This window comes from Dipteris shenzhenensis, chromosome 19 (genome assembly GCF_047967505.1).
Source record: "Dipteris shenzhenensis isolate YYH24624 ecotype China chromosome 19, Dip_SZ_1.0, whole genome shotgun sequence".
In the NCBI taxonomy this organism is placed as follows: Eukaryota; Viridiplantae; Streptophyta; class Polypodiopsida; order Gleicheniales; family Dipteridaceae; genus Dipteris; species Dipteris shenzhenensis.
Window position 1 is genome coordinate 48,450,667 of NC_141614.1, and position 15,399 is coordinate 48,466,065.

At 46.2% G+C, this 15,399-nt stretch overlaps 1 protein-coding gene and 1 long non-coding RNA gene across 4 annotated transcripts in view; one reads left to right on the plus strand and one right to left on the minus strand.

Annotated features, from left to right (window-relative positions):
- LOC147890569 (cell division protein FtsZ homolog 1, chloroplastic-like) overlaps positions 1 to 13,007 on the minus strand; it is a 65,647-nt gene extending 52,640 nt beyond the window's left edge. The window contains exon 1 of the mRNA XM_087390182.1: positions 12,610 to 13,007. Coding sequence (XP_087246308.1) covers positions 12,610 to 12,927 — 318 coding nt within the window. The 5' untranslated portion in view covers positions 12,928 to 13,007. The remainder of the gene's footprint in view (positions 1 to 12,609) is intronic.
- Positions 13,008 to 13,850: 843 nt separating this feature from the next.
- Positions 13,851 to 15,173, plus strand: LOC147890572 (uncharacterized). Of its 3 annotated transcripts, none has more exons than XR_015542676.1 (3): positions 13,851 to 13,989; positions 14,068 to 14,130; positions 14,967 to 15,173. It is a non-coding gene; the product is annotated as an uncharacterized LOC147890572 (long non-coding RNA). The 3 variants fall into 3 exon arrangements; XR_015542678.1 differs by lacking the exon at positions 14,967 to 15,173 and adding an exon at positions 14,403 to 14,682; XR_015542677.1 differs by lacking the exon at positions 14,967 to 15,173 and adding an exon at positions 14,417 to 14,682.
- Positions 15,174 to 15,399: the final 226 nt, after the last annotated feature.

Consider the following 15,399-nt stretch of genomic DNA (forward strand, 5'->3'; position numbering starts at 1 on the left):
ACTTTTTCTGCCCCTTCCTATTTAAAGGGGGGGGGGGCTAGGTATTCATACATCATCTCTTCTCCAGCTCCAGAGGTTCCTGCACACCCTGAGCCACTTCTGCCTCCTGGCTGCCTCCTCTGTTGCCCTCTTTTCTGCTCCAGAACAGCCTTCCTTTCTGCTTCAGTTCTGCTCTCCTTTCTGCATCAGATCAGCTCCAATTTCTGCTCCAGATCTGCCTTCATTTTGCTTCAGATCTGTCCCAACTTCTGCTCCAAGATCTGTGTTAACACAATTCTCTATTTCCTGTACTAGAGATCACGGGAGAAGCACCAAGTATTTCCACCCAGCCAAATCCTGCTGAAGCGTGAGAACTCATCAGAGAATTCAAAAACAATATACGTGTATGCACCATCTCCTTCTCTCACTAACTTCAGCAAGCCCCATCTCCCTAGATGGATCTAGATGCCACATGTCATCCTTATAGGGCCTTCCTAATGCAACATTTCACCCCTCTCCTGGGATGCATTAATTACTTTGCCCCTAGGCACATTTCTTGCATTAGGCCCTTAGCCTTAGATCCACCTAGTCTGGTGCTATCAACCCTCACCAAGGACCTTGACATTAAATCCCTCCCGATCATTTACATAAAGCGCAAACACATAAATTACAGAGATAGATCCTTTAAGGGAAATGTCGACTGATTCTTTCGAGGTCATGCTATCTCAGCTAGAGCGTAACATTCCTTCCCTCTTCAGACATCAGCGTCCTCGATGATAAAGTCTGGGAACACTCTCCGCAACTGATATACGGACTCCCAGGTAGCTTCGGATAGAGGTTGACCATGCCATGCAACCAACACCGTGGGTATCTTCCGATTTCGTATTTGCATTGTTCCTCGGTCCAGGATTCTTGTTGGTTTGCGCCTTGCAATATCCTCTATCTCCTGAAACAAAACCACACCTTCGATTAGTGAGTCACCAGTATGTAAAAATTTCTTTAAACGTGAAACATGAAAAACCGGGTGCACCTTACACCCCTGTGGCAATTCTAATTTATAGGCTACACTGCCTATTCTCTTTAGAATTAACCACGGCCCACAGTACCGAGGTGATAACTTAGCACACTCTCCTGAAGTCAACGACTTCGAGTGCGAAGGAATTCTGAGAAAAACTTTTTCTCCTTCTTCAAATATTCTTATAGACCGATTTTCATCCGCATACACCTTGGCTCTATCCATAGCCTGGCAGATATTAGCTCTCGCAAGTGCTAGCATCTCCCGCATCTGAACTACAAAGTTCGCGGCACTAGGCACTTTCTGAGGTACTCCAACTATAGTCGGATTGGCTGGTCTATAACCATAGTTCAACTCAAACGGACTGAACCCAGTAGATGAATGTTTCCTATCATTGTAGGCAAACTCCAACAATGGCAACCACTTGTCCCATGTATGTTGCCTCAATGACACATATGCCCTCAGCATATCCTCTAAAGTCTGTTGACTCTCTCCGTCTGACCATCCGTCTCAGGATGATCCCCACTACTCATTCCCAACTCAGTCCTTAGTGTCTCAAATACCGCAGTCCAAAAGTGACCGGTAAACCTGACATCTCTGTCTAACACTATGGATCTAGGCAATCCATGCAGACGAAAAATATTTCTAATAAACAAATCCGCTACTTGCGGGGCACTAACAGACTCTCTAGTCGGAATGAAGTGAGCCATCTTGGTTAGACGATCAACCACCACAAGGATAGAATTATATCCTCCTTGTGTTGCAGGTAACCCTACAATAAAGTCCATGGAAATGCTCTCCCACTTACTTAGTGGTATTTCCAAGGGCTGTAAAAGTCCGGGTGGCTTCACCCGCTCGGCCTTACTTACTTGACACGAGAAACACCGTGTCACATATTCATGAATATGCTTTTTCATCTTTGGCCAAAAGAAATCTCGCTTCACGAGATCATAGGTCTTCTCGACTCCTGGATGTCCCGCACACGGGCTATCATGGCATTGTCGAATGACTCTCTGCCTGAGATCATTCTGACCAGGTACTACAACCTTGCCATTTCTAACTAGCATACCATCCCTTATGGTATATCTTGCATAAGTTTGGCCTTTTCTGGATGCCAGGTCATCCTTTTCACTTTCCCCGGGTTTTAACACATGAGCCTTAGGCCATAAGCTCTGGACAAACTCGTCCACCTTCTGAATTTCTCTGATCTCGGTCATTAGAGCACTCTCTAATACCGTGAAACTCAGGTTGTGCATAATGCGAGACAACGCATCAGCTATCTTATTGTCTTTTCCTCTTCGGTACCGAATCGTTAAATTAAACTCCTGCATGAGCTCTGCCCACCTAGCTTGGCGGCCCCTCAAGTCAGGCTGTTTACAGAAATGTTTCAGAGTATCATGATCCACATCCACATAAAACTCTGAACCATACAGATAATGCCTCCATGTTTTCAAAGCATGGATAACAGCGTACAACTCCAATTCATGAGTTGGCCAATTCCTTTGAGAGGGAGAAAGCTTCTTGCTTTCAAAGGCTACTGGCCTTCCCTCTTGAAGGAGGACTGCTCCTACCGCAATGCCACTTGCATCGGTTTCTAGGAACAACGGTTTCTGGGGATCAACTATTTTTAACACCGGTCCTGAGACCACAGCTTGTTTTATGGTGTTAAAACTTTCTTGTTGATTCTGTCCCCAAATAAAAGGTACTCTATCTGAGGTCAGATCAATCAATGGCGATACTATTCCGGAATATCCTTTGATATGCCTTCTATAAAATTGGACAAATCCCAAGAATGATCGCAACGCGGTCAGACTCTGAGGGATTGGCCAAGTCAGTATCGCAGCCACTTTCTTCGGATCCATTTCTACCCCCTGTGGAGTAATTATGAATCCTAAGTACTCAAGCCTAACCATACACAGTATAGTTTTCTTTTTATTCACGTAAAGACTGGCTTTCCTCAAAGTACTGAACACTATTCTTAAGTGTTCATAATGCTCAGTAACACTTTTACTGAATATCAAGATATCGTCAATAAAATGTACTACGAACTTTCCGATATACGGTCGTAGTAAGTCGTTCATAAGCATGACGAAGGTCGCTGGAGCATTGGTAAGGCCGAAGGGCATTACCAAAAACTCATAATGACCAAACCTACTTCTAAAAGCGGTTTTATGCACATCCTCGGCTCTAATCCGGATCTGATGATAGCCGCACTTGAGATCTATCTTGCTGAAAATCACGGCTCCATGTAATGCATCTAGCAAATCATCAATCCGAGCCATCGGATACCTGTGCTTAACAGTGATATTATTCAATGCTCTGTAATCTATACAGAGGCGAAACGTATCATCCTTTTTCCTCTTTAATATCACTGGCGAAGCAAATGGTGAGAAACTTGGTTGAATCTGCCCCAACTTGAGGTATTCTTCCAGTTGCCTACGCACCTCCGCTTCTTCAGTAAAACTCATTCTATAGGGAGGTCTATTTACACGTTCTGCCCCCGGGATCAGTTCAATCTTATGCTGAACTTTCCGCTCTGGAGGTAACCCATAAGGTAGTTCATCCCTAAAGCATTCAGAGAACTCCTCTGTTATAAGATTAGCCAGCTTGGCCATCTCATCACTTTGCGTAACATCAGTGCTAGTCGAAGAATCATTCACCGACTCTACCGATGCGGTGCAAAGGTACAAAAACTCCACTTGAGCCTTCCTGATTTCCATCACGGAAACCAACGGTCCCTGAGGTATATCTTTTTCACCTCGCAAGACATAAAGCACATCATTCATCTTGAATTGATATACGTGCTTTTTCCAATCAATGGCTGGATTCTTCCTAGAATGCCACGCCATTCCCAGGGCTATATCCGCATGAGCAAGCTTGGTCATTTCAAAATCAAGCTTCTCAGTATAGTCCTGAATCCGAAGCTCCAACTGGGTAACCCTTTGGTCCCATACTTCAGTTGAACTTCCATCAGCCATCCTGACTGTATACGCATAGTCAGATGGACTTGTCTTTAATTTCAGCCTCTTCACGAGCTTGGAGTTAATCACATTGTGAGTTGACGCGGAGTCAAACAACACAATGACATCATGACTGGCCACTTGCCCTTTCATTTTAATTAACTCCGTATCATTGAAGGCTGTATACCCCGTTGCTGCGGGCTTAGATAGGATGTTATCAGGTGCACTCGTCACTAACTTAGCAACAGACACACATAACAAACAAGGTACTAACCTCTGAGAAGATCCCGCTAGCTGAATCTGCATCTCTTCCGCTCTAGGACTTCCCTGCATCTCCACGTCGCACTCTGAGATCACCATCTCAGCCATCCGACGATCTTTATTACGTGGACAATCTCTCCACTGATGAGGTTGAAGGCAACCAAAGCATAAGCCTTCTCTCCTCGCTTTTTCCCTTTGTTCTGGGTTCAAGGGAGACTTAGACCAAGCCCGGGCTGCCATTGGAGTTACTTTTCTCTTCACTCCAATGGTGGTACTTGGTTTAGGAGTTTCAGCCGGTCTCGCCTGCTTGGCTTGACCACTCGGCTGCGAACCACTCCCTTTACTAGTCCACTTCTTCTTAAACCCAGATTTCTTCGGATACCCATACTGGGTTCCGACCTGTGCAAACCCACTTGGCTTGCTGCCCTTGGCATCCTCGTAGTTCAAGGCTATAGCTATTGCATCATCTAGCGTGTTCGCGTACTTAGCCCGAACTTCCATTTTTATTCGGTCATTCAATCCAAATATGAAATCTTTCACTTGGATTGATTGAGGCAGGGGTTCGTCAACCTTCATTACACTCTCTCGAAACTTATCAGTGTATTCTGCCACTGATAAATTTCTCTGACGCAGGTTCCTATATTGATCCCAAGCTCGGGATGCCTCGTCAGGAGGTAAGAAGTGTTTCCTGAACTCTCTTTTAAACCCCTCCCAGGTAGTGGATGCTATGCCATCCTTTTGTTGTTTAATCCACCACCGATCCGCTGCCTCACTAAACATGTGGGTGGCCTCGCGGATCTTTTTGATGTCATTTCTGATCTCACAAATGGCGAACGCCTCGTCCCATTTGTGTAGCCAGGTCTCAATGACATCGGAGCTACGGTCGTTCATCCGACCAGAATACTTTTCCGGTCTGTAATTGGCAATAATGGGCACTTTAGCCTTCCTAGGCTCGACCGTATGGACACTAGACTCCGGTTCCATTGGAGCCTTTCCCTTCTCCTCTCGAGAAGGTCTGGCAGACATACTATGTATCGCTCTCCTAAGCTCGGACTGCCCTGCATTAACTTGTAATTGCTGCGCTAACAACTGTTGCAAGGCATCTTCCAGCAATGCAATTCTGCCAGATAAAGTGTGAGCTACTGGGCACGATCCCTGCTGGGTCGGCCGGACTCCTGATTCACCAGGGTCCCTCCTGGAAGCCCCTTCTTCTGCTTCCATTTAGTTCAATAGGTGTTTTGTCTTGGGTTCCCTTTTTTTTTTTTTTTTTAAACACCGCTAGAACACTGTATTTACACGCTTACACAATTCAGGGTACTGACACTCTGACACAATTCCCTATACTAGGGAATACCTGCAATCTGACATGCACACTAACTACGCATTTGACACAAGCATATATTCAAATCCCGCCTTTCCCTATACTAGGGAAATTTCTGCAAATAACTCAGACTCAAATATACAGGCATGGTCTCAAGCACAATCTGTCCTTGCTACAGCATCAAACTTTATGCATACTTATCACTTACGAGATCCTGCTCAAGTAAACGGAGCATCAACGAAACTAATCAGGGAAAAGAAACACAGAGTCGGCGAGAGCTCCCTGGTTTAAATCTGTCTGAGAGAATCCGTCTCAGCTCCACCTCGTTCAAGCTCCTACGACAAGTCTTCAGCCTAGAGCTTTCCTTGCATCGATCCAATATTTGGTTACGTGCTGCCTACGTACTACCCACGTGACCTTGGAGGGCTGCCCAAGCCCCTTGGTTGGCTGGTCGGTGTCGTGCCTTCCAAAGGTTCCTCTTCAATCTGACTTATGGGAATCGTCGTTCCAACAACGATTCAGAACCAGGAGGTCGACTGGTTTTTTTTTTTTTTTTTTTACGTAGACCGACGTCGAACAAACAGCCCACGATCACGTCACGTCCCCGCGCTCCACGCTTGCCAGCCGCTTCACGCTTTCGTTCATGCTTAACGGAATCTCCTCTCTTCCCCGTTAACGGTCTCCTCTGCCACAGGTCTGCATCACGAGCTCCTTCATGGCAATGAATCAATAAATGAACTGTTTTTTTTTCAGCTCATGCTCCCGTTGGACTTCTCGTCCAAACTCACAAATCCTTTCTCGCTGTCCGTCGCTCCACACCTATCCCCTTTGGACTCTCCGCTGATCAACGTCGAAGGGCCTTACAGGATAAACATCAACAATCTCAAGCCTCACTTGAAAAGCCTCCGTTCGCCAATTCGTAGGCCCCCACGCAAGCGCCACAATTCCGTATACTGACTACCGTCCATCGACGTCGCAGCATCACCAGGTCAATTCGTCAATTGGCGCTACGCAGCTTCTTTTTACGTCCTCTCTTCCGCTCTAACCTGAGCTCTGATACCAATTGTTAACACAATTCTCTATTTCCTGTACTAGAGATCACGGGAGAAGCACCAAGTATTTCCACCCAGCCAAATCCTGCTGAAGCGTGAGAACTCATCAGAGAATTCAAAAACAATATACGTGTATGCACCATCTCCTTCTCTCACTAACTTCAGCAAGCCCCATCTCCCTAGATGGATCTAGATGCCACATGTCATCCTTATAGGGCCTTCCTAATGCAACATTTCACCCCTCTCCTGGGATGCATTAATTACTTTGCCCCTAGGCACATTTCTTGCATTAGGCCCTTAGCCTTAGATCCACCTAGTCTGGTGCTATCAACCCTCACCAAGGACCTTGACATTAAATCCCTCCCGATCATTTACATAAAGCGCAAACACATAAATTACAGAGATAGATCCTTTAAGGGAAATGTCGACTGATTCTTTCGAGGTCATGCTATCTCAGCTAGAGCGTAACAATCTGCCCTCAAGTTCTGCTCCAGATCTACCTCCAACTTCCGCTCCAGATTCTGTTCTTTCTATTCCAAATCTGCAGCAACCCCTTCATCAGTTTGCTGTCTCAGATTTGGTTCAGTTCCAACTTGTGGAGCTAGTGCAGAAGTCCACTACAGTTGTCAGGACTGAAGTTTGTTTCCTCCAGAGCTTCTCTTCACTTTTCCGTTTGTGATATATATATCTTCTTCAGCCATTGATTGTCTTCAGTATTGTTTTATTTGTCTCCAAGTATTTTCTTTATACCAAGCACCTAAAAAGACACGATTTTTGTCGTGTCCATTCACATCAACTCGTGATGTGTGGGAGATGGAGAGGCCATAGATGACTTTAGGCAGGGTTGGCGCTTAAAATTCTTACGCTCATCCTCTCCATCTCTTCCATGCACAATGTGCACGGAATATCCTTCTAGCGGAAAAGATGTATCAGATCGGCGCTAGAAGGTGGGGGGCATTTCCTACAGGCAGGAGCGAATTTTGCTTTGATACCACTGTAAGAAATCCTAGATTTACTATATTTAGAAATGTGCTAAGGAACAGAAAGGAGACTAAGATAGCAGAGAACAAGGAATAATTGTATTGCTTGAATGTCTCTAGGGTAGATGTAGTAGTGTCATCCATACAATTGGGCCTCTCTTATATAGAGAGTGAAGAGTCACACATGAAAAGGTGTGTACTCCAAAGGGTATGTGCATGAAGAGGTGTGTACCCCTTGTGAAGGGTGTGACCCTTGATGAGAGGGTACATTACAATAGAAATGTCTCTTCATAGAATGTCTCTTGTGAAGGGTTGTGCCTCATAGGGTGTGTCCCGTCAAAAGGGCAAGGGTTGTGTCTCTTAGGAAGTGTCTCGTCGAAAGGGCATACCCTTCCACAAGTGTCCATTCATCAAACCATCCATAAGTCTAGAAATAGAGAAAGGAATACGTCACATATCGTGACAAGCACTTTCTATGTGTCTGCCCAGTCTATTATGAGATCCGAGGACAATATCACTGCCTCTTTCAAGAGGGGCATGGCTTTGATCTGCATACATGGCTGATCCATTTTCCCAACCAGGTTTGTGTTGGGCTCTATCTGATTGATATGCGACGACACAAAGATATACTGATGTGACAGACCAGAGAGCAGTAGGGGGTGATGCCACACGTCATCGAGATCGACTGAGCACAAACACGTGTCATAGACCTCTATGTATCTAAGCCAACTTCAAGGGACACGGAGAAGGAGGAGCTAGATGAGATAAGGGCATCATGGATTAGCAATGACAACCACCATCACGATGCTGCCAAACACGAGGCACACATACCACATGCGGCATAGAGTGACCAGAGCACACACAATTGAGGTCCGGTCTATCTCAGCCCTCCTCAAAGACCGCCAGAAACGAGGCGTCACCCTTGACGTAGCCCATCAGATATAGAGATCGACGAGACCACGCCCTCCGCCACCCCAAGAGATAGCTCAACAGACACAAATACGAGAGCTCCACATCCCACTAGAGAGCCGCCATGATGCCTGGATACATGGAGCTTGTGTGTGTACTCGGAGCATTAGCTCTGAGCACCTAATGCTATTTTGCTATTCTGTTCACTAGCTTAGCACACTCAGCAAGGGCCTTAGTGAGCCGTTTGCTTCAGCCCATAGCGGCTTGTATGAGTTACTCTCTCTCTCTCTCTCTCTCCCCCCCCGGTTAGCTGTACCTCTCTCTCAATTAGCCGTACCTCTCTCCATACATCCGCACAACCGTACCTCTCTCTGTTAGCCGCATCTCTCTCCGTACAACCGTTGGCCGTACCTCTCCGTACAGTCGGCAGCCGTACATTTCTATATAGTCGTACCTCCGTACAACCATACAATCTTGTCATACAGCTCTCGTCGCACCTCTGTGTTAGCCGTATAGCCCTTCCCTCCGTTAGCCACCGTACAAATCTTCTATCAGTCGCCACAGCAGAGGAACAGCTATTCGAATTCACCCCAGGTTGAGCTGAGCCCTTGGCTCAGCTTGGGGGTTAGCTCCAACAAAAGGGCACATCAAAGTCTACACAAGCCACTATGGAACTCCCGAAGATGAAGACTTTTGCCTCTACACTGATTAGGAAGCCCTCCTACTCTGACGTTGCAGCCTTCACATCAACACCCAGCTCCTATGCATTGCACTACAAGCGGAGGATTGGATCCGACCCACAGAAGCAAATATACTTTCTACAGCAAGAAGTGAGAGAGCTCGAGCTTAGGGTTGCAACTCTTGGAAGAAAGGTGAAGGAGATGGAGAGCGACGCATACTAGTGGGTTCCGATTCGTGTGCAGATTCCTCCTTCAGTTCACGAGGATACACTAGTGGACTCTGCTTCACCTCGGGCTGTCCCTCCAGTCTCACCTCACACAGTCCGAGACGCTTCAGCTACGACCTCCTTCCCGGTTGCAAAGATTATCTCACTAGAAAAACTTTTGTCTCATGAAGATTTTGCCACAGGGTCAAAGCTTTTCCTCAACTTGTTCATAAGATTTGGTCATAAGGTCAAGACTTTTCCACATGCTCTCACATGCACACATATAAATACATACATTGACACTCAAAAAGATTTGACCGCCTGGTCAAAACTTCCATATGCTTTTTGATTTTGTACACAAGCCTCTTAACCTCATGAGGGTCAGAACTTATTCTCCATAGAAATTTGGCTCATAAGATTTGGCCACAAAGTCAAAACATTTCCAATTCTTGTTTAGAACACCACTGAAGATTAGGTTTTGAGAACTCACAAATCCTCACTTCCTCCCTTGGATAAGGGGAAGGGGATGGTTTACACTATTGATCCTCTTCCCTCATAAGGGATCCTTCGCACTCCGGTGTCTGGCCTGATTCACACGAACTCATTTTCAGCTCTGGCAAATGCTTCAGATTTCCCACAGGAGGAGTTTGCGCCCTCTACTTTTGGTGGGCCAATGATTGGGTTTCCTGTTGATAGGGCTTCTTCGTCAGGTGACAGGGTTTTTTCCCCAGTTGATTTTCTACCACTTGGTTCCATTCCTCGCTCCTCAAGCAGGAGGTTTTCCCTTGTTGAGGGGTTTATTTTCGCCACTAGGTCAGGTGAGGTGTTCCACTCTACATCCTCCCGTCGATGAGGATTATTAGCTGGAACATACAGGGCCTAGGTGGCGTCCCACATCGCCACCGCCGACAGCTCATCCGAGATCAGCTTCATCCAGGTGTTACTGGGGGTTCCATTGATATCTTATTTATTCAGGAGCACAAACTGGATTCTAGAGATTGTGCCAAGTCAAGCAAGTTGCTTTCTGGCCATACTTTTTGGTCGCCTGCCTTGGGCACTAGGGGGGGCACTTCTATTTCAGTTTCACAGTCGGTTCTTCCCTTAATTGTTGGACACGGAGTCATTATTCCCTCTAGGGCTTAGTGGATTATTCTCTTGATTGAAGGGCGTAAGGTTGGTTTCCTTAACCTGTATGCCTCCAACATTAGAGGGGAACGTGTCATTATGTGGAAGGATTTGCTCTCCTGGGCCCCCATTGCGGATTCATGGGTGATTGGAGGTGACTTTAACATGGTTGAGTTACCGTTAGACAAAAAAGGGGTAGAGAAGGAGGACTTCACTCTTTGGAGAGAGCAGCTTGGGATGCCTTCCTTTTTCACTACTGTGGCAGAGATACTTGGTTGGATGATGCCTTTCTTATTCAGCCACAGTCCCTCCTATTCTCTTGGTCGAACAGGAGGCAGCACATGCCTATTCATGCACACATTGACAGATTCTATGTAGATGATTGGGCACTAGACAGAGGTGGATAGGTATGCATTGCTGCTGGGGTTTCCACTTCAGACCACTTTCTTGTTGTGCTGGCTATCTCAGAGCCTCACTTGAGGCCGGTCTGCCAGCATCAGGATTCCAGATGCCTTGTACACAGAGGAGGACCTTACAGAGGCAGCCCTGCAGATATGGGTTTCTCATGTCCAGGGTGGGCAGCCATATCCATCACATGTAGCTACTGTCCTTTCTGGTATTAGCGACTTCTACCACTCAATTGCTTGTACCAGGAGACGAGATATTCTCAGACGTGAGATTGGTGTTCGCCAACAGTTGGCAGCTTTGCAGAGGGAAGACCAGAAACGGGCCTTCAAATGCTTGGATTCAGGAGCACCTTGCTGCAGCAAGGGCTCATCAGTACATATTGCTTGATCAGAGAGTAGAGTATGCCTTTCATGCACGGGAGTCGTTCAGGATTCAGATGGGTGGCAGAGTCAATAAACACTTTTTCTCTACTCTTGGCCTCAGAAATAGTAGAGAGAGTGTATCCCAGCTTATTGACTTACATGGGGTTTTACAGACAGATCCAGATGATGTCATGCGCATAGCTTCAACTTTTTATGCCGCCCTTCTTACTGCAGATCCTGACACACGGGATAGAGAGGATGCTAGATAGGTTATTTGGCAGAGCATCCCCTTGGTGGTGAAACCGGATATGCACGTTTTGCTTGATGCACCTTTCACCAACACAGAGTTCAAGACTGCACTTTCAGCCCTTGACAAGGGCAAGTGCCTAGCTTCGGATGGCCTCACTACTTCTTTTTTCATTGCATTTTGGGATACAATTGGAGAGTACATCAGCCGTGCACGGCATTTGGGACTCTGGCGAGATAGGAAAATGGGCAGTTTATCGTTCTAATTAGAGACTTGAAACCTAAACCTAAAGACCCTCAGACTTAAACTGATGTAATGCAGGCCACCTTTGATGTAAGACTAGAACTTAGATGTGTGCTAAATAATCTCAAGCTGAGATGCCATGAGCACTCCTCGACTCTCTGAGTTTCAGAGATGTACTAGCTCACTTGCTCTCTCTCTCTCTCTCTCTCAGGTTAGCCGTCACAGATCAGGACGACCTCAGGTTGTATTAACTGCAGATCCAGGTGCAGTAGAGGCTGGCTAGCCTACCCAACCTGGGGCCTAAAGCTAGGACCGAAGTTGGGTCTAAGCAGCCTCTAGCCTACATTTATAGACTGGCTATTGCAAGTCATTTCCAGCCCCGTGTGGGCTGGTAAACAGTCCTAGACTGCCTGGCGTGCAGACTTAAAAATCAGTCCCTTATAAAAGGCATGAACACAGCCCTTTGATTGGCATGTGTCCACAACCCAATTGTGTTATACTGCCCTGTATGTAGTCCTCCTCATATGGGGGTTACAGATACGGCATTGCCATTTCTAACACAGTAATGAATCCTTGGAAAGGTAGACTAGCGAATGAAGTAGCAAGGTGAAACTCTTCTTGTGCAGATTTTAATAAGAAGCGGATCAAGCTGACTGAAGGTGCGTGAGTCATAGGGGGCGAATGAGACGTCTCACTGTAACAAGGGAAAACCTGACGTGGAATGCTATAAATGCGCTCTCTCGAGTTACTCGGCTCTAGAATAACGACAGAGAGAATGTCTTTGATCAGAGCGCTGAAAAGTTCAACTCCTGAGCTATGTATGCCAAAGCTTAAGTGCACGAACTAATAAAAAGGGCCAACCTGAAGGCCGCTTCCAATCATTCGGTTAACAGCATTGTTGCCACCGCCGCCGACACCAATCACCTTAATTCGAGCACCCTCCAACGCGGGCAGGGACGACTGAGAGGCAATACGAGGTTTAAGGAGGCTCTTCCTGGGCTGCCATTGGAGGTCAAATCGAAGCGCGGTGGGAGCAGCAGGAGTGGGCAATCTACAGAAATCTGTGCGGGGGAGAAGGCGAGCAATGCACGCAGTTTGGGGGGAGCTAGAAGAGCCAAAGTCTTTGAGTGGAAGTGGGTGGTGCAAAGCTGCGGGGGAAAGGTTGTGCTGGGCGAACATTTTAGCAAAGGATGGTGGGAAGAAGGTGAAAGTTTGGAATATCTAAGGCTAGAATTCTAAGCTATGATTGTTGCTCTCAAAAAGGCAACTCTTTTGATCCTTTGTTTTTGGGCCTGCCCTGTCTCTTTATCTCTCTTTAGCCTTTGCAACTTTTGAAATTAGGCATTTTTAAAATTTTTGGAATTGCATTTTTGGCCTTCCCCTTGTCACTTGGAAGCCTAATTGATTGCGGCCCGATTCGCCACGTGCTCCCACCCGACTGGCTCGCCTTGTCTTCGCCGACTCGCTCCACGTCACGTTCCCGCAAGGCTTTGCTCGCATGAGATTAGTTTGCATGAGCTAAGATCCGACTCTCGTCGAGGAGACGCCATGCGGGCCTGTGCTGTGTCGTCCTCTGTCGACAACGGAATTTCAATCGTTGTTCACGGCCGAATCATTCTGCCTGATGAAGAGACAATTCCTTTCCTTCTCGCAATTTCCCTCGATTTTTGGCCTGCGTGACAAAGATCAAAGTTCTGTATGCAAACTAAGCCAGGGTGCACCTACGGATGGGGTTTGCGTGAGAGACTTTGTGTGGACAAGCTTATGCAGCTGGGCAGTATTACCAGTTGGAGATATACATGCGGAGGGCAATTATTGTAGTTAATCTGACTGGGGTGCCTCTGGCTTTTGTTTGCGGAATTATGTTCGTGTTGCATCCTCAGATGACTGCGGAATAGTCGTGTGCCCGCTTCCCTCGTTCCAACTGCGAAAATCTCATAAGACTTACGTGACGAAGGCCAGAGTGCTAGACCAAAGTAAGAAAGGTGTGGAGCACAGTTGGAGACGGATGGGGAGAATATGGGCTTTCTAAAACACCGTTTTTTTGTTCGTGCTATAAAGGAGCCTTTCCATGCATGTAGCGTATGCACGACTTCGATCGTTTTGTTTTGCGTGTCTCTCTTTTGGATCCCACTTTGTTTCGTAAGGAGGTACTAGTAGCAAGGTCGATGGTTCCTTCCGAAGATGAATCTGAAGGATATGTTGACTCGATGGACACTAGCAGTGGAGAGTTCGAACGAGGTTTACATTCATTTCGCAACTTTGATTCAAATATTTATTGCTTATCTGTGGTCTAATATTATCGATCAAACTTTGAAGGTCTTATGAATATGGCCGAATCTAACAAGCTGTACAGAGAGGATGCCCAATCACAAATTCATGGTAATGCTCATTCTCTCATTCATTTTATTGCGGCGTTTTCCTTTCACTAGAAGGGCTTCTGTAGAGTGCGAACAGGTTCATCCTATACGTTGTAGGTAGGCTTGTCTTGGCGGCATGTCAAAGACAGGTAACTCAAGATAGGTGCCGCTACTTCTTGCTCCTCTTACTTGTCCCCTTCATTAGAGTTTCGTCCCTGAACTTCTTTACTTCATTTCCCTGTTTTTGGATTCTCCCGTCTGTCCATTTTCAATTCGGTCTCATCTCACAAGCAGTGTATTATTCGAAGCCATGCTGCCACCACTGAAAGCCTCGAGGAAGTCCATTGACCTTACAAGACAGGAACGGAGTCATTTGGCACTTTCCCAAGGCTGGTCGGAACGAAGGCACTAGATTTGTTTTCGCCCCCCAGTCAGACCCGCACTCCAGGACTTCCACTGCAGGCAAAAAAAAACCTACGTTGCTATCACTCTGCAGACGTTGGCTTTGCTGCCCCTCTTACAATGTTTCGATTTGAAGGGTGAGTCTTTCGACATGTATAAGCGTTACGTATAAGCCTGCTCTCTCTCATTGCCAATTATATATTATTTGCTATGAGAGAGGCTGTGGAAGAATCCAAGTTAAAATTTCCCGCACTTTCAAAAGGCCACGAAGCTTCACGTGCAGCAAAAGAAAACTTGAGAGATGAGGAGACTCACAAAAAACTTCATACGATCGGGAGTATTTGATCTTCGCCCAGCGTTCTTAAATTCTTATTGTGCGACTTTGTTCCTTTATTCAAATTCCTATTGTGCAATTTTGTTCCTTTATTTAAATCTAAGTTCCCTCATCCCGTTCAGATATTGCAGCATATATGTTTGTACCAAGAGAGATCCCGAAAACGTCATCTGCAATTGCTAGGCCGAGGAACGAAAATTTCAACCCGACAGAAGGTAATGGTGTGACTGTACATGCACTCCGTTATTGTAGACCAATCAACCGCCCTTCCTTGTTGTCGGTTTAAATTCTAGTCATGGAATACAAGTACTATTTAGTCTTTTGTGTGAATTTGCTTTTTTTTCACCTTTCATGAAAGGCCTTGGGCCACCAATGAGAGAGGCGATCCGAGCACTCGCTCAGCACACTGTAGTATCGGCCTCCGATACTTGTTTAATAAAGACATCTGTGCCTGATATAGATGCTTCTTGCATAGAGCTTTTCTTTTTATGTTTCTGATCTTTGGGATACTCTCCATTTTGGAGACTTCCCTTCTTGTAAATTTATGAGCATATA